At 42.5% G+C, this 18,645-nt stretch overlaps 1 protein-coding gene across 2 annotated transcripts; it reads left to right on the top strand.

Annotated features, from left to right (window-relative positions):
* The first annotated feature begins 3,129 nt into the window (after positions 1–3,129).
* Positions 3,130–18,268, top strand: lrrc75ba (leucine rich repeat containing 75Ba). Of its 2 annotated transcripts, none has more exons than XM_084946626.1 (4): positions 3,130–3,902; positions 6,673–6,801; positions 7,730–7,866; positions 15,910–18,268. In XM_084946626.1, exons 1-4 carry the CDS (start codon positions 3,621–3,623, stop codon positions 16,514–16,516), a joined length of 1,155 nt encoding a protein of 384 aa, XP_084802752.1. In that variant the 5' UTR covers positions 3,130–3,620; the 3' UTR covers positions 16,517–18,268. The 2 variants fall into 2 exon arrangements, with proteins under 2 accessions (XP_084802752.1, XP_084802753.1); XM_084946627.1 differs by having other exon boundaries at positions 3,132–3,902; positions 7,754–7,866.
* Positions 18,269–18,645: the final 377 nt, after the last annotated feature.

Raw genomic sequence — 18,645 nt, 5'->3', positions numbered from 1 at the left:
TTGATGGGAGCGATGCACTCACACTACCCACCATGTTTCCCTCCAGTTGTTTTTCGTACAATAAAGAGGGAGGCTTGTTTATTCCTGTATACGCAGCAGCAGATCTGATCACACGCTGCTGTTGTTCCTCAGCGACAGGTGAAACGCAGCCTGCAGAAACATGGAGAGCAGAAAGGTGATGTAATGTGTTTTTATGGCCGGCTGCGCTCCTTTTAATGATAGGGACGCCATAGACAGGCTCTGGGATGTGTGCTGCAATTAGGAGTTGGTAGCTAAGCTGCTTCTGTCATAGCAGTACTGTACAAATGAGGGAGAACAGAGGCCACCCAGTCTTTTTTTGTTTGCAACCTCTTACAGTGTACATGAACGGGTCAAATTTAACACAGTGTGCAGTGTTGGGGGGATTTTTGACTGATTTTGTGAGTTATAGGCCAAGGGGTGCAATTTGAAGTGACGGTATCGCTGCTAGGTGGAGTGGGAAAACTGAAGGCCACAGCCACTACTTTAATAGGCCCACACAACAACAGTGAAACCTGATCGGTGGTATGTGCACAAATTAAGAGAACTGGAGTTACATTTTTTCTACAGCAGCTGTTTTTGGATATATGTATGAGGACAGGGATCGTAGGGTGAGGTGTGCAATAAGACTGAAAGGTGGGAGTGAGATTTCATCAAGAATTGACTCTAAGACCCTTCTTGTTTGGAGTGCTGATGGGCAGGCTGACAGATGAGGTCAGGCAGGAGTCTAAATGGACTGTGATGTTTGCAGACAGCTTTGTGATCTGTAGTGAGAGCAGGGAACAGGTGCAAGAGAGCCTGGAGATGTGGAGGTATACTCTGGAGAGAAGAGGAACGAAGGTCAGCAGAAGCAAGAAACAATACATTTGTGTGAATGTGAGGGAGACAAGTGTAACAGTGAAGCTGCAAGGAGTAAGGGTTATGAAGGTGGATGAGTTTAAATACCTGGGTTCAACCATCCAAAGCACAAGAGAGGGGAAGATGAGAGTAGAGGTAGGGTGGAGATTAGTGACAGGGGTGATATGTGACAGAGGAACAGCAGCAAGCATGAAAGGGAAACTATACAAGATGGTAGTGAGACATGCTATGATGTTTGGTTTGGAGACAGTGGCACTGACAAAAAGAGAGAAGGCAAAGCTGAAGATGCTGAAGATTTCTTGGGGTGTGACGAAAATGGATGGGATTAGAATATCAGAGAGAGCTCAGGCTGAGCAGCTTGGAGATAAAGTCAGAGAGGAAAGGCTGAGATGGCTTGGACTTGTGCAAAGGAGGGATAGTGAATATATTGGACAAAGTGTGTCCGAGATGGAGCTGTCAGGCAAGAGGAAAAGAGAGAGACCACTAAGAAATGAAGGACATGCAGAGGGCTGGTGTGACAGAGGACGATGCTGGGGATAGGGCGTGATGGAGGCTAATGTTCACTGTGGTGATCTATAGGAGAAGAGGCCAGAAGAAGAAGAAATTGCTTATTATATATGAGTCATCATAATATAATTAGATGTGACAGTAGTAAACGGCCACAATAGAACATTACTATTGAGCCTACACGGATTCAACAGCAGAACAAAAGCTCAGTTTTGCCAACCCCAGAAAAATGGTTGCTACTCAGAGTCAGCATCCTAACCACTAAGCTGCTTGGGGGCAAGCAAATGACATCACTGTTTCACTGTTATCCTCTTGGGCTGCGTGATTTCTTTGCTATTTTGACCATGACCTGTTTTTTTTTTTTGTTTTTTTTACTATTTCATTTGTCGTGCTACATCATGTTGATATCAATTAACCTGCAGTTCATAAACATCTTCAGCTAGAACAGTTATAGATTAACGTGCTTTGGCTTGTCAAGACAGAAAAGGACAACAAATACTGAATATTACAATAAGAGAATTCCCCATATCTTAGATAATGGGTTGATGCAAAGCTTAGAAGAGCTTTAAAATAGTAATAAAAATGTATGTATGTGTACTCACTAAATTTGTCCCATTAGACCCTCTCTGCCTGTTAAATGTGAGTCTCTTTCAAACCCTTTCTGTTCAGCTCTAAGAGCGATAACCCCGCTGCCACTGTGAAGCTGCAATCACACAGGATATAATAAAGCTGACAGAGTAGTGCTCCCTGCGATATGTAAATCAAACAGAATCTGTAAAAGTGGTGCACCTTAATCATCACCAGACCCCACCAAAAGTTGGCCACTGGGTTGAGAATCTTTTTTTTAATGTTCATTAACTGTTTCTAGGTGCAGATTTAATTCTCTTGTCACAAAAACTTTGCAAACCTGAAACAGGAAAGCAGAATGACCAGTTCATTTAGAGCAAGCTGTTCAATTGGGTCGCTTTACCAGCATTGCTCCGAGAGTCAAGGATCTGACAAAACAAGTCAGTGCCGTGAGGATGCTGCATTAAATTAAGGGCACCGCTCAATCATAATTACAACCTCTAAAAAAATATGCAGCTGGGCCGGTCCACAGCCAGGGAAAATAATTATTAGACAACAGATCACAGCGCTGTGCTCTCTACTAAACAAGAGTGAGCCTGAATCATGAGAGCAAATAAGGTCAAGTCAGGCTCAAAGTCCTTAAAGCCACAATGATGGGAGCTGGGCTACAAATAGAATAGGTGTGGATGGGGGCTGAAATAACTGAGAGCTGTCTATTATGTCGCTGGCTGCACCTCAGGGGCCCCCCATTCACCGACCTCCGTGGAAATAAATAAAGAGAGATGGCAATGTGACAAAAAGACAGGATGTGGATATTTTTCAGTGAATTCTGTGACTTAGTGAAGCTGTGATTGATGCAAACAGGAGCTGACAGCTCATGCAAAGGCTGAACAACAACAAGACTGCCAAAAGAGAAATTTCAGATTTATACCGGGGCCCATGGCGAAGCACGTACTTGAGAAGCTGGAGCTAAAAGACAAACTTTCAGGTCTTCTGGAGGATAAACCGAAGACCCCCCCTAAGAGAAAAAAAAATCAAACTGAAAGTGGCACATTCAGAGCATTTTAAAAAAATCCCTTTCTTTCAACGATTCTTTTGCTTACATTGGTCTCACGTGCTGAATATTCTTATGATTTGATTCCCCTTTTTGCAGCTGCACGGGGAGGAGAGGGAGAGGGCTGAGGGGGGTTTATGGCTAGGAGGAGAGACGCGCAGCAGGCACCAGATGCTGCGATTGGTCGGACTCTCCACGTTGCACAAATCTAAACAGCAGCGTAAAAGCAGACACGACCGGAGGATGAAGCAGCCGGAGCATCATCATCATCATCATCTGAGCCTGGCGCACGTAGCGCACGGTGGCGGCGACGGAGGAGAAAAACAAAGCGAGATATACTAACGCGTGACGGGTGCACGAGGCAACGATGATCGTTTAGAGCGTTCTAGGATATTATGTGGCTCTGCACCGGATCCCCAGCCATCTGACAGCCAGTCGCAGAGCCAGACAACACGACGCTGTTGTTTTTTGGGGTTTTTTTCTCTACCATCCACTTAGGAGCATCTGCTGGAAACGGGCAACTGGAGCTCATCATGGGATTGTCCTTTTGGTAGTGGTGCTGTCTGACTGTTTCAAAAAAAGAGAAAGAAACAAGCCAACAAACAACAACAACGCCATGGGCTCCAGACTGAGCAGGCAGAGCAGCTTGGACAACGAGAATTTCTCCAAAAGGCGACGCAAGCTCCTGAACAGCGCCGGAGAGAGCGAGAGGGGAGGTCGGGGCGGCGGGGACTTTCTGTTTGCGCTGATGCTCAAATCAGACAAACTGCCTGGAATGCTGCGAAGGACTAACCACAGCCCGTACATGAGGAGAGTGGCGTGGATCAAAGAGATCCAGAAGCTGCTCCGTGACCGCAGGATAGACCAGGCGACCGACGTGCTCAAATTACTGAGGAAGGTAAGGAAGGAACCTGCACAGGGCATGGTGAAGTCGGACGTTGTTTGCCAACAGCAGCGCTGCCCTAAAGCCTGCTGTGGTGCTGATGCGGGCATGCATTGTTTTCCCATCTCACAGAGAGCGATGAGGGACTGTGTACGTGCGTGAGTGAGTCTTTTGCATGCATATCCAAAATGTAGCGGTGGCACAGGCGCACTGTAGTGTTCTCCTGCATTTTCTGTAACGGCCTCTGACCTCTGACCTAAGCCCACATTATTCGTTCATTTCCCTTTGCGGTTACTACACGCGTGTGTGGGCTCACTCCTTTGGCCACTTCCTCCTGAAGCATTTGTTTTTTATGGAAAGTAGGCCACTGGCAGAGCACTGTACCTGTGACACAGTGTTTCATTGGCAGACACAGCACGTGACTCACCACTCTCTCTCACTGTGGCTAAACGTGCTCAGTGTTGACATTAGATTTGATAGGATTACCTACCCACCGAATGAGGAAATGTTCAAACTCCACACTGTGTCATCGCATTACCTCAAATTTGATTTTCTCCTGATGGTTCTGGATATTTCCTGAAATGCAGAGCACAAATAAATCTCCATCCCTGTCTGCATTTGTCCTCGTTTCCCTTCCCTTCTAAAGCCAGAGTTTCACCTTTTCCTTAGGCTGTTCTAATGTGCCCATTAGAGCGACCTAGCACCTCCATCACTCCCCACTCTTAATGTCTCTCTCTCTCACTGTAATGGCCTGTGCTCCAGCAGCAACAATGAGAGCCCTGAAGTCTTGTGTTCACCAATACAAAATATTATTCCACTTCAAAAGGTTATATTAACTCTTACCTAAAGAAATGAAAATCTAGGCCACTGTCATTGCTTTCCTTATTTATTTATTTTTGTAAATATTCTAGTGTGTGTGTGTGCCTATAGTCATGTGAAGATTTGGTATTTTTGTCATTTTAAAATGAATTGAGGAAACTAAATCAATTACCTCTAAAATGCATCATCATCAAGCTAAGAACACACTCAGTGCGATGATTTGATGTAGTTTTTGCAAAATTAAGTAGGACGAGTTTTGTACACATGACCTCAAATGTCCTACACTCCACCATACAGGATCTTAATCAAAGGGCTTCTTTAAAGCCTCTTCTCGCCTGCTTTGGCAAATGTGTAAAACACGCATGAAAGGATATGTGGACACATCAAAGATACAGCAATATCCTAAGTGATCTAATTTGTTTGCTTGCCCTTAGGGCTTTCCTCTGTCTTTTAGCTGTTGACCAGTCCGGTGTTAATTACTCTGAAGCCTTGACACAGGAGAGAGTGGAACCTCCTTAATCAAGCCAAGGAGATAAACAGGCCTGGCCAGGCTCCATGACAGCCACATGACAGGGGACGGGAGGCTCACTTTCCCCTAAATGAGCTCTACTTTTATTAAATGATCCTCACTTTATCTTTTTTTTTTCTTGCAGAGTTTGCAGCAGATATTGGCGAGATTCTGTTCTCAGAATTAGCTGCAGATTTAATTGGTGTGTAACAGCGAGCTCTGCCGCAGATAGGAAAGAGATCTGAGCTTCGTTGCAGATATGAGGACGGATCCATGGCTTGGTTTCACACTCGCACGTGACAGTTGATCAGGCATGAACACTGAAGGGAGATATTTTTACACCTTCTCTTTCTTAGAAGTCTTTCTTAGAAGAGCAAAAGCAGCTTCTCCCGTGCTTTGGGTTCAGTCTGTGTTTACTGCCACCCTTGTTAAAAGGACTGCCGGGAATGTGGAGCTGCAAGCCTCCCACTCCAACTGTCTTTTACAATCAATGCAGATTGTGTTTAAGGAAGGAAAAAAAGCGGATGTGTCTGAATGTGTGTGCATGCGCGCAGGTGTGTGCGGTACGGTACGTATGTAGTGTCTCAAAGGCTTTCTTTTCTCATTAAACTTGCATGGGCTGCACAAGTGCTCGCCATCATAGATTGGCTCATTAGGACCTTGAGGATGGACATGTGGATGAAGGCAAGTTGGTATGGTTCAGTGTGCACAGCAGCACCGCTGACTGCTGCTTGTCTCATCACTCTCGAAAGGTCATCTGACATCTCCTCTTTTTAGTTGGTTTGATTTCTTTTTTTCACCGCAGATCCTCTTGGATTCATCATAACTGCGTGCAAGCTGCCGTGACAGCTGTCAGTTCTGACCTCTTTGCAGATGTATTTACGTGCAGCACAAATGAAATGTATTCAAACTCTAACATATTGAAGTGCCACGGCAAGAAGAGAATTATAAATGAGGAAAAATAGATGCATGTGCACTGAGATATTAAATGCATTTGAAAGTTGTTGGGTTGAGTTGTTTTTTCCCCAAGTTTTAAACAACCAATGAAAGTAGAGCATGTAGAAATCAGAGGTTTGATCTGAGGTATTAACATGAGGTCAGAGAGAGTCAGGCATGAGTTGCTTTCTGCAAACAGTAAGCACTATGGCATGTCAAGATATGCCCTGTGGATAAGTGCCACCGAGGGGTGATATGTCCAAACACAGCCTCTCCCCAGTGACTCCCCCCCACCTACATTTCACTTTGCTACTGTAGATGAAAACGCAGCCCGTCTTCTTTAATGAATATTTAAAACAAAACGCTTCTTTTATCTTTCCATTAGGAGTCACGATGCCCTTGACACAGTAGGGACCTGTTTGTCGGTCTAAATCTACATTCTTAGACCCCTAATTGTGTATTTCTGCAACTGCATCTTGCTGGGTTTGTGATTCTTTTTTGTTATCTTGTCTTCTCTGGTAGGATCTGGGTTTAGAAGGCACATCGCTCAACGACATCTTGTACAAAAACGCTGCCTTCCTCAATCTAGTGGATCCCATCTCACACGAGCTGCTGCTCAGCCTGGCTCGAGAGATGCAGTGTCCTAAGAAGGTCAGGTTTCTTTCCTTTTTTCTGTGTGTTTTTGTGTTTCCCTGACAAGCTTGGTGTTAGCACTCTGCAAAGGAAAGCTTTCTCCTAAGAACATTTCCCTTATGAATTCCGTTTGTGAATCGCTGTCTTCTTAAGAAAATCTCATCCGAGGATGTTATTGACATTCCTACAGACAGATGCTCGAAAGAAATTCCGCCGACACATGTTACTCTCGAGGAGCTAGAAATAGCTGCTCAGTAAGAATCCTGGAAAACCGCTTAATGCAGTTTGTTAAATTTTTCATACCTGAAACTCATAAAGCTGGAGTGACCTGACAGTGCCAGCAAAATTGAATAAATCAAAATAGCACCTTGAAACAGAATAAGGTTGAATTTTATGTACAGATGGGAATGTGTAATTCAGCCTGTCTGAAAAATCAAAGATGAAAACTGAATTATTATTATTATTATTATTATTATTATTATTATTATTATTATTATTATTATTATTATTATTATTATTATTATCATTATGTAGGCAGTGGTCACCAGGAGCCACAGCATGATTAATACATTGAAATTATCTGGGTTTATCAGTAGCTGTTGTATCTCACCTCTGCTTACTACTTCCTGTGTTTTGCTTCCCATTGCATGCTGCATGTGATTAGATTTTCTTGCTCCAGCAAGTCAGTTAAATTGTGTTTTGTTCAGGAGTAGCTCAAGGCTTCAAGAATAATAATAAACCATGAACATTTCTGTTCAGGTGAAATATGGTGGAGCTACAGGTTGATAAGTGTAAAAAAAAAAAAAGAATCAAGGAAACTTGGCAGGATTTAAAACCTTGAGAGATATAAAGAGCTGCAAAGAACTGTTTTTCTCTTTTACTTCCACAGGCAGAAAAAGCTGCTGCCTTAGTACTATTGCTCTCATGCTCTGTGTTCCTTTATCAGGACTCTTTCTGTCCTCGTCTACAGGATGCAGACACCATAAAGTCTTCTGATAAGATTTGCAGACAGCTGATCTATCACCTGACCCCACACTCAAAGTGGTTGAGGCAGAGCATGTCCAGACGGAAATCCCAGGCCTGGTAAGCCCTTCTGTCCAGACATTCAGTCTGTAATAAGTCAGCTGCCGCACACACAACAGACAACAGGGCTCGGCTCCATGTCGAGCAGTAGAGATTTTCATCTTTGTACCCGACACTGAAATACGACGGAGCTGGCCACGGGCTGACCTGATAGAAACGTTAAGAATAACCACAGCTGTCAATCATATCTGAGAGGACCGTGCAGTGGATTTGCATCGCTACTGGCGTTTCGCTCTTCAAAAGTGGCAACAATCGTGTCCATCTGTATGCCAAAAAAAGCTGGGAGGGTTGTGCTAAAATGTAATTGTAGCTATTTTCATGAAAAAGTGCATTGCTTTTGATGTGCAAATGATGAATAGAGAATTAGGTTGCACACAAGTAGGCTTTTTGTGTGTCTAGGTGTTACTTGGTAATCCTATTCATGAACAGAAAAAGCCTATCATAATTGTTTCTCGTGTAATTGCTTATTCTACATCTGACTACACACTGCAAATAATGGATTAATTTTAAAGAGATGAAAACAATCTGAGGGCTGAAAACGAGACGATGTGAGCTCAGCGAGATCAGACGGGTTTATTGCGAGTCATTCAGAGGTGACACGCAAAAACTGGAAGAAAAGCTTATGTAGATCAGACATTTCACTGTTCAGCTGCACAGGCAGGGCTTTGTTGTCCTCACGGACATTTATTTCAGCTCGGAAGAGGAAAAAAAACACGACTTTACTGAAACTGACAGCTTCTCTGAAAATGTGTGGAATCATACAGTCGCTAAATTCCGATAGCTAAATGCTCTTTTTCACTTAGTCTTGTTGTTGGCTTCATAAACCTGCAGTGAGACGGCTGAGACAGCAGGAGCAACATGAATCATTAAAACAAGAAATCCACCCTAAAACAGAATATTAATACAGCAGGTGTTGTGAGCTCTGACAGCTTCGCCTGCTGTTGTGTTCATGAACAAATACCTGTCAAGGCTAGAAAGAGATGAGACAGGTCCAGTCTGCTGCTGACTGTGAAAAGGAAGTTCACCTCCCAAACTTAAGTTTTTGGAGATAGCCTACTTTTTCCAGTTAAGAGCTTAACTCATCATTTTATTTCTGATTCAAATATTTATAAGGTCATTTAGAGTAACTTGCATTGCCTCTTGGGAACTCTGCTAGCAGTTTAGCTTAGCAATTAGCTTAGCCTGGAATAACTACTAAAATTAGGCACAAAGATTGACTTTGTTAGATATATTTAGGACATCTGCTAGCATCTGTGAAGCTCACAAAAATCAAACCATATAATTAATTTTTTCTCTGAGATATAAAGTAAAAAGTGAGTTAGTCTCCATAGCCACTCTTTTTCATTTTTGACACTATTGCATAAACAAAGCCTACATTAAAAAAAATTATGTGCACTTTGAACAAGAGCTGTCCAACACTGAGCTGTAATACAACCATTGATCAATAGGAAAAAATGTGTATTCCCCAAGTAAATTGCAACTGGTTGCTGGCTGTCGCTGGATAAGATCGGTTGTAAAGATGGTCATGTACCAAAACCCTTCATGTACCCAATCAATTTCCCATCAACTGTCAGGCACCACTCACCGGCAGGTCAGGGAATAAATATTTTTCCCCTCATTACTAGTGGTTGCTAAATTGTCACAATCCAGTCTCTAGGCCTTTGTGACCGGGAACAGTCACATATCTACAAAACGTCAGTAGCTATTTTGCTTTTGTTGAGAACTATAAGATGATGAATTCTTATATAACTTAAAGCTTGTGAATATTTTTTTACAGTAACTAAAGTATGTATTATACTGTGTGGCATAATTTTGTGCTTGTGTTGTAATTACTTGCCTTGTAGGTACAGAAAATATATATTATTACACTATTGTTGTGGCCAGAAGAAGAAAGTAGTGTTTTTAGGGAATGGCAGCTTTGAGTGACAAGTGGGTGCTGTATCGCCGAGTTTCAGTCACACAAGAGAGTCGAATTTGGTTTGTCCAGTCCATTGAGTACAGATAATTTACAGTCAATTATATGTGCCATGCTATCCAAGCTGACTAGTCATCGTTGGCTATAAACTGTAAAAAGAACCAACCCCCCAACCCCACCACCCCCTCAAAAAAAATTTAGCCAAGGTTTAGGCAATACAAAAACATTGGCTAAACCTGCATTCTTTCTAAAGGTCAGCAGGAGGCGACTCCTCTTGTTACTAAAAGAAGTCCACACTCAAAAAAAAGAAATTGGGTGGTTGTTACATGTACAAGATTCAAACTTGTAATTTGAACTAAATAATTTCATGTTTCTATGGTGAACGTAATTAACTCATGTAGCATCTGCATGAAATTCAGCAACTTAATTTGTTCTTTTTTTTTTTTTTTTATTAATTTCACCTGTTGAGAATGAAAAAAGAAAACAAGCAGAAGAAAACGAGAGCAATAGAATAAACAACATCACGATGACATATGGGAATATAACAGTAAATACTAAATATTAAACATTATTGTGCAGCACGTAAGATCGACAGCGCACAGTGTGCTTTGAGGTAGGACTTAATTTGTTCTTGTTGAGATGACATGATAATCTAGTAAGAGTGGTTAGTTGCCTGGACTCACAAACTTCACAAGATCACATTAGATGTCAAACTGCAGGAAAATCGCTGGAGTTTTAAGAGCCAGACAACTATACCCACACCATGTATGTGCTATCGCTATTTATTGTGGACAAAAACGTACGGAGAATTCTGTATCAAGCCTTGTAATCATAGCTTTCCTAGTTTTGTTAAGCCTGGCTTGCCAGCTTTGTGGCGTGATGGTTAGTGCTGTTGCCTCACAGCAAGAAGGGCCTGGGTTCAAATCCACATCTGGCTGGTTTGCAGTGTGTTATTAGAGTTAGGTTAATTGGTGATTCTAAGTTACCCATGAATGTAAGAGCAAATGGTTGTTTGTCTCTATGAAATCATCAACCCCCATATTGGTTCATTAAGCAAGACTAGCAGTAATTGCCTTGATTAACAAAGTAGTTGTTCAAACAACAAGATTTCATTGTGTTTTCCTAAAGTTTTTAACTTGTGTAGAATGAATTAAAACAAATTTCACTCTACATACTTATTTAAATCACTTCAAGTCAATGCAAGTATACTACGTTGATCCAATGTAATCTGATTACATTAAACCACCAAATGCCAAATGTGTTGGTTTGACATGGTCAAAAATGGGTTATTGTACTTGGTTAAGTCACGTGGAAAAAGGTGCCATGATTAAATTGTGTTCATTCAACAACAGATTTTTTTGAGTGCAGCTGTAGAGATGTCTAAGGAAAAATTACCTTTTGACTCCCTGGTTCTTACTAGTTATAAGTCTTCTTGATTATAATTATAATCTAATGTTTATCATGTAAATCATGTTCCACATTAGAGTCAAAAAGAAGGTTAAAGCAGGATATGTGTGATTATTAAGTTGCTAGCCTATAACTATCCAGTGTCTCTTGGCTTCTCATTCAAATCTGCCGCTTGCTTACATCTGATTTTAAATACACAGATGACGTAGGCGAAAACCCTCGGCTTTTTCACAGTAGCTATGTCCATCTTTCATATACAGTCTGTGGCTTAAGCTGGCAGCTCTAAATGGCCTGCATTTGTATAGCGCTTTTCTAGTCCCTAAGGACCCCAAAGCGCTTCACACTACATTCAGTCATTCACCCATTCACACTACAATATCACTCTCTTGTCCGAAGTCGAGTGCTAAACCTAAGGCAACAGAAACCAGTAGGAGACAAACTTGTTACTATGTCCATCTTTTATAAACAGTCTATCAACTTTGAGTGTAATAAAACATTAGAACCGTGTTTTTTGTCAATAATTAAACAAAAACATCATATTTTGTTTTTAAAAAAGTGAACTTCAGAGGTGCAGCTAGGCCGCTGCTTGTGTTCTTGGCTGTAACTTTATAACTATCACACAACCATAAGAGCATTTTTGTAGAAATTCCAAGTCTATCCTTTGTCAAATAAGGTTTTATTGGTCTACATTTACAGAGCAAATAAACCAAAGAAAGTGTGTCACAAATACAAATTTAGAGTGGATTTATATTCCCTTTCTCTTCCATCTTTGTTCAGCTGCAGACAGCCTGGCTCCTCTGTGCAAGAAATAAAAAAAATAAAAAGCAACAAATCCACTTCTGTGGGGTTTCTCTCCACTCAGAGGAAACAGAAACAGCTCAGTCCTTTTTAATGCCATGGGACTGTTCATCCCTTCATTATCTAGCATTAGTGCGGCACACGCAGTCCTCTAAGTACTGTACACACTTGTGTGACTGAAATGCCACACTGAATTAATATCTGAAACTCAGTAATCCCATTAATCTCAATCTAATCTAATTAGTTTATTTAGGATTGGCTAGAAAACTTTCCTTGGTTTTTTTTCCAAGTGCAATGAAAAAAAATGGGCTTGATGGATGCAGTGACCCAGATACGCTACTGAAGTGCTCTCACCTTAAGGCTAAATTCATGTCAGTATAAAATTTGCAGACACTTTTTGTGACCTTTTCTCTTTTTTGACTTTTACAGAAGTGTTTTTCTTTCCCATAAGCTTTACGTGACTTAATAATTTGCTTTTGTTTTCTCACCTAACACTCAGAAACAGAATAACCTGAACTATCATATAGTTTTTAGGCTTAATCTGTGTTGTATGGTCATTAAAGGATCCTCAAAAGCACCACAAGTTCCCTCAAGTACTTGCTTGGGGCTTGTACGGACGGGTGTCAGCCAAGTCTGTAGGGATGTTAGGTAGGAGGTATATGTCAAAATAATGTCCACATAAACGCCAGGATCCAGGATTTTACAGCAGTCCATTACACTGCAACAAGCTATTCAGAGTTATCCACTTTCCAAGTCAGTGGCTTTAATGTTGCGGCTGATTGGTGCATGGGAGGGAACTGCCTTTAGCGATACGGATTGTGAAGTGTGAGGTTGAATACCCTGCAGCATGAAGGACAATGCAGTGCTGAGAGGGATTATGTGCGTGTGATTTCTATCTGTAGTGCACGCCGACCTCATCTGTACGTCTTTATGATGAGCGTGCAGTGGAAAATATACGTGACATCAGGGAGCAGATGTGATGAGACTGCTCATCTCGTGCAGATGGGCTTTACCCACCAGAGGACTGAGATGAATAATAGAGAAAAGTTTAAACGTAAATGACTCGACAAAAAAGACAAAATGGCGTGAGTAATGCAATAACAGCCCAGAGGGGAGATGAGGAGGAAACTGAACTGCACGTTTAGAAAAAACTGTTTCTTAATTTAAAAAATATATATATATAATCTCACTTCTACTCAGCAAGCTTTAGAATGAATATTTACTTTATTAAATCCCAACAGCGATTTGATTTGTGCTTACTGAATTAGGATGCGGCCTCGTTGCATTAAATCGCTGACACTTGGAGACTGATGAGCCACACGTAGAGACAAGCGGTGCACTCTTGGTGGGAATACTTAATATATGGCACCACAATGTAAAATTAATTGATTTCTTAACTATGTAAAGGGTGTTTATTAGGTTGCTTGTTTGTGAATATGCATTGTTATTAAAGGCTGATGTCATTACTGTAAGTCCTTACTGGATTCAGTGTCCATTATTATTTCTTTGGGCATCTACTTAGCCACAGATATCCAGCATCATACCTCTGCACCGTTTCTTAATTTAAACTGAGCCCTGATATTCATGTTCTTGAGGATGTAAAATCCACAAGAAAAACCATCTACTCAAAGTTATCAGTAGCGCTCATGTTTTCTGGTATCAGATCTTGACGCAGGATGAAAGAAGCTTCCAGTGTGTATGCCTCAGACATACTTTTTTTGTGCAGACTGGGCTCAAAAGCCTGTCTGAAAAGGAAGGAGCTGCGTGATCAAAACTTATTCACACCTGGAGCGAAGCCTCTGCCACGGCCATTAGGACCTTTGTGCCTCTGGTTAAAATGAGGTTTCTGTCATGTAAAAAAGGCTGCAAGAGACAGAAGAGAGAGAAAGAACTCTGGCTCACAAGAGTCTGATAGAAGTGCAGCATGCTTGGCATATTTCTTGTCCTCTGCACCTGATTAAAACTTCTTTTTAAATCCCTGGTGATATCTGCAGATTTTTGGGGGGTTTTCACGAGTTATTTGATCGTCAGGCCATCACCTGCTTTTAAAAAAAAAAGGAGCTGTGCATGCTTCTGAGGGCACATCCATTTTCAGCACCACAAAAAAAAACCACTTGGGTGCATAACAAGTGACAGGTGCATGTCACAGTAAGTCGCAAGGGCGCTGGGAATGCTTTAATTCACTCTGACACCAAATCAGCTTGGAGGCCACTTCAGTAACAGCTCAGGTTAAACACACTGCCTCCTCTAGGGCTGGGGTGAGGAGGTGAGTGAGGAGTCGGGCGCTTGTAAATGTAAGCGACTGCAAACAAAGGGGCAAAGGAGCGTGCAAGTAATTCAGAAATGTTTTCGGCACGAATGCTAGCTGCAGAAAGGGATCATAATATCGCCTATATTTAGATTCGGCTTCAAATCGTGCTTTCATTATGCAATGTCCTGAAAGGATTTCGAAGATATTCCAGGGGTTATACCGAGTATGCACTGAAACAGATAGAAATCCTGGGCAGAAAAGTAATCATTTAAAGCTTCCCTGATTGAATTTCAACTCAGAAATCCCCTTTAGAGACAGAAAAATCAGGCAGAGGGACTGAACTTTTCAAACATGCTATAATCGTGTTAAAGCATCTGCTGAGCTTAAACAATGTTTGTCTGCCTTGTTTATAGCAGGTGTTGTAAAGTCACTGTAGTCAGATCAGTGTATGTTCATGTGAGCAAATTAAACCAATCTGCCAACAATTAATGTCTGTCAGTATCAGAGTTAATGCACTCATTTCTATGCCACCAAACTCACTGCAGTTTTCCACTGCGCTCAGTCGACCTTTATGAAAGTCCTCATACATAAGGTGCTTTGAGAAACCTGGCTGGCAGGTGTACATCTACATGTTGCTGCATGAACCACTGATCCACAGATACAGTACTGAGTAATGCTGACAAGCCACAGTCAGAAGCCAAAAACAAGATTGATATCAAGTTTTCCTTTATGAGTTCATGATTGTTTATCTGTGACATTATTCATCACCTGCTAAATGTTTTTGGCTACTTCAAACTCACGTTGCATGTTCTTCCCTCTCAAAGAGGCTTGTCAAAAGCTGCTGTCTACAACAAACAAACAAAAAAAGCACTTTTCTGTAATAGAATCACAGTTATTATGATACAGGTTACTTAATGGGTGAGATCATATTTAGCTTGTAATTTATTAAGTGTTAGCTATTTGCATGAATAGTCATTCTGACGTGATAATTTATTAATGGCGAGCAGTGTGAATTAATGACGCATTATTCATTGCTGCATTCCTGCGGCATATGTTTTGTGGCCTAATCATGATGTGTTACAGACATTCATACACAACATGTCAGCCACGGCTCATGAGAAGATTCTGTTATGTGTAGCAAACTGGGGACGTTTTGTGTGATTCCGTACTCCTTTGCTCAATTGCACCAAAATCTGTTATCAGGTGGCACGTCGCTGACCAACAAAAGAAAAGAGGCAAAGTCATGTCTTTCTTTAGCCTCCCCATAACTGAAATGGCCAGATTTATTCAGATTAGTTCCTCCAAAGCACTTCATAATTTATCTCTGCAGGGGGAAACGGTTGTGACCTTGCACTATAAGGAGCCCTGTGCTTCTGGCCCACAGAGCTTTAAGCTCAAGCTGCTGGTTCGCTCGGATGTTTTGACTCTTCTGTTTACACTAGCAAATCCCCATGCTGGAGTCTCTGTACCAGCCTTCCGCTCAAGCTGGACCAGTTACCCCCCTCCTTTATACAGCTCAGGAAACACAGCATAAAACTACTGCTTTGTTTTTTTCATCAATCGGGGAATCATTCAAAGATCATTTCATCCTCCAGCCAAAAGCAATTTCTGTCTGTGTATGTGCAAGAGACATCTAAGTAATACCACTCTCTTCTTTTCATATTCCCAACAGTCTCAAGACAACCCTACAGAAAAAAATGTCCAGCGACTCCGTCGACTTGTCTGGTATTCCCCTCTCGACCCGGGACGTCCGTCAAGTCGCCTTCTACCTCCAAAACAACAGAGACAGTGTGGTGGCTGTAGACATCAGCTTCACCGAACTTGTTGACGAAAATTTGAGGTTTCTCTTGCCTTTCCTCGCCTCGCTGCCCAAACTCAGCACCTTAGCCCTCAATGGCAACCGCCTCACCCTGGCTATACTCAAAGACCTCACCGAAATGCTCAAAGACCCCAAGAAATTCGCCAGCCTGGCCTGGATCGACCTAGGGAACAACATGGACATTTTCACCATGCCTCAGCCTCTGCTAGTCGCATTGCGCCGGCGCTGCAGCCTAAAGAGCAGCCTGCCGACGATCTACGAGTACACCGAGGGTCAGCCCTACTCCTACCACCTGGAGACATCCATTGAAGAGCCCAGCCACTATGAGGAGGACGAGGAGGAAGATGAAGATGGGGAAGATGATGAGGATGATGTGGGGGACAAATTTGAGCTGGAGCCCTGGGGGTTAGGGGAGAAGCAGCTCTCCAAAGACTTTACCCTTCACTACTGTGAGAGGTGATGGGGTCATTTTGTCTCCGAGGTTCTTTCAACTGTGGTTGAAACGTCGTCCCACAGCACTCCGCTACTTCCTTCACCTTCTTGCCCTCACACCACGAGCCCAGTTACCCCTCAAGACATGAGGGAGACCAGTGCCCACATTGTGAACTTCTTGTCCCGACACAGCTACCAAGCTATTCCTAACCATCTCTGAGTTAACCCACACAAGATAGTGACAATGAAGCGACAGCCGCAGCGGCCATGACTTACTGTGTTGGTGGATGGTGCTCTTGGGAACGAGGTGCGGTTTCATTGGAGGGGGGGCTGGAAGGATTAACAAACCAATGCTCTCTCTCTTTCTCGCTTGCTGTCTCTCTTTCTCTCTCTCTCTTTCTCTCTGTGACAGTGGCAGCTGAGAAGCCAATCTTGAGGAGGTTTGAGATCAGTTGCTCAGATGGAGGAGCAGCATCCCGGCGGTAGCTGAAGAGGAACTCGAGCCAGTTTGGAAACAGTGGGTCCCTCCGGGTTTCTCTACCAGGACTGAGTCTATCTCTGGCAGGCAGGGCCTAGCTCCACATTGTGTGTTCTCTGTTAATCTCTCAACAAAAGCTATGACACAAGTTCAACAGACTATACAGCCGACGACCCATCACGTGACGCCCGGCAAAACTGCTAGGTCGACTTTTTGCGTTTTCCCCCCCTTTCCAAATGTCCACTTGTGAATACCCACGCACACCCTTGTGTAGTTGTAAATGAGGACACAAAACATGGCTCTGTTGTGTTTCCACAGGCTATTTTTGTGCACTTTTCGGTGAACAAAGCAATCTTAGAAGACAACAGGTAGGACCAAACAATGGATAGCTGTCACTGATTGTTTTTGTACTCGCCCGAATGCTCTTATTCCCTTCTCTGTGTGATTATTGAGATGTTGTGCTCATCCCCACTGTGTGTTTCAGTGCATTTGTGACACCACAGCCAGCTGTTCATGCGGGCCACTAAGTCAGAGCAGTGTCCAAGCTGCCCTTTCCTACTGCCGTGTGTCTCTACAGATATGTTGTCGTTCCCATTTATTGATGCTGTACTTTAGTGGTCCTGTGTTTTCTAATCAGACGCAGCCATGACTGTTATCTATTGGTTCTAGTCTGCTTGTAGTAGCACATGATGTTTAAGTTAGACTGACCGAAACACTGCAATGCACTTTAAGGCAGTTTGATTTTTTTTATATATTTCAGTTTCACCATAGCATAGCCTCTGTGTACATCGATTATAAGCAGTGAAGCAGACAGCTGAAAGTATACCTGCAGACGGGGAAATGACGGCTCCTGATTGTTGAAGCAATCATTAAAAAATCATCACTAGATATATAATAAATGTTTGCTGTGTGTTATATGTGTGTATCCGTAATTTGTCCGATTGTTGCTGTAATGATTTGTGTTATTGTTTCGGTGTTTTGTCACTTGTCCAACTCAGTAGTTACAATAACGACTATGAAACTGAGCCCTGCGACCCGCTGTTAGCTTGAGCAATAGAGCAAAAAGGGAAGCGGCCGATGGGACGACGCAATAAAACAGAAAATAGATCAGTGAATGTAGTTCACAGTCAGAGCGGACACCTCTTTCCATGTCGAATGTTTACTGGGAGTGATGGAGAAGGCTGTCCACCTGGTTTGTAATTTGTTTTCATGTGTCAATGTCAAACTCTTCCTTGTTGTAGCCTTTGTGTATCTGTCTCATGCCCAACACTGACTGCCAATAAATGAACCAATTCAAACTAAGAGCAGATGTCGGGTTTTATTTTAACAGTCAAAGTACACACCAAACAGCTGGAACATCTGGGTCACCAGAAGAGCCTGCACCTGACCCCCAAAAGGAAGATTTATTTATTTATGCAGATTAGTCTGCAAATAGGGCAATCAAAGAAATCAGCTCAGCCCGTGCTGTTTGGGATTGGTTATTGGAATGTCGTGCTTGTTTCCCAGCCAGCGGATCATCTGCGCTGCTGTGAGCTGTCAGTGAAATGCCTGAACTGCCACTGTTTGCCAGGGAAAAGCAGGGTGGTCATTGCATGAGGCCCTACCCATGATCCTCTCCTGGCAACCTTTTGTTCCTGCTGCCAGACATGGTAATGTGACATTTGCAGCAGGTGGCTCCT

This window comes from Perissodus microlepis, chromosome 12 (assembly GCF_051167445.1).
Source record: "Perissodus microlepis isolate ML-2025 ecotype Zambia chromosome 12, ASM5116744v1, whole genome shotgun sequence".
Taxonomy (NCBI): Eukaryota; Metazoa; Chordata; class Actinopteri; order Cichliformes; family Cichlidae; genus Perissodus; species Perissodus microlepis.
The sequence above is the reverse complement of the archived record's forward strand: the minus strand, read 5'-3'. Positions and strand labels throughout refer to the sequence as shown.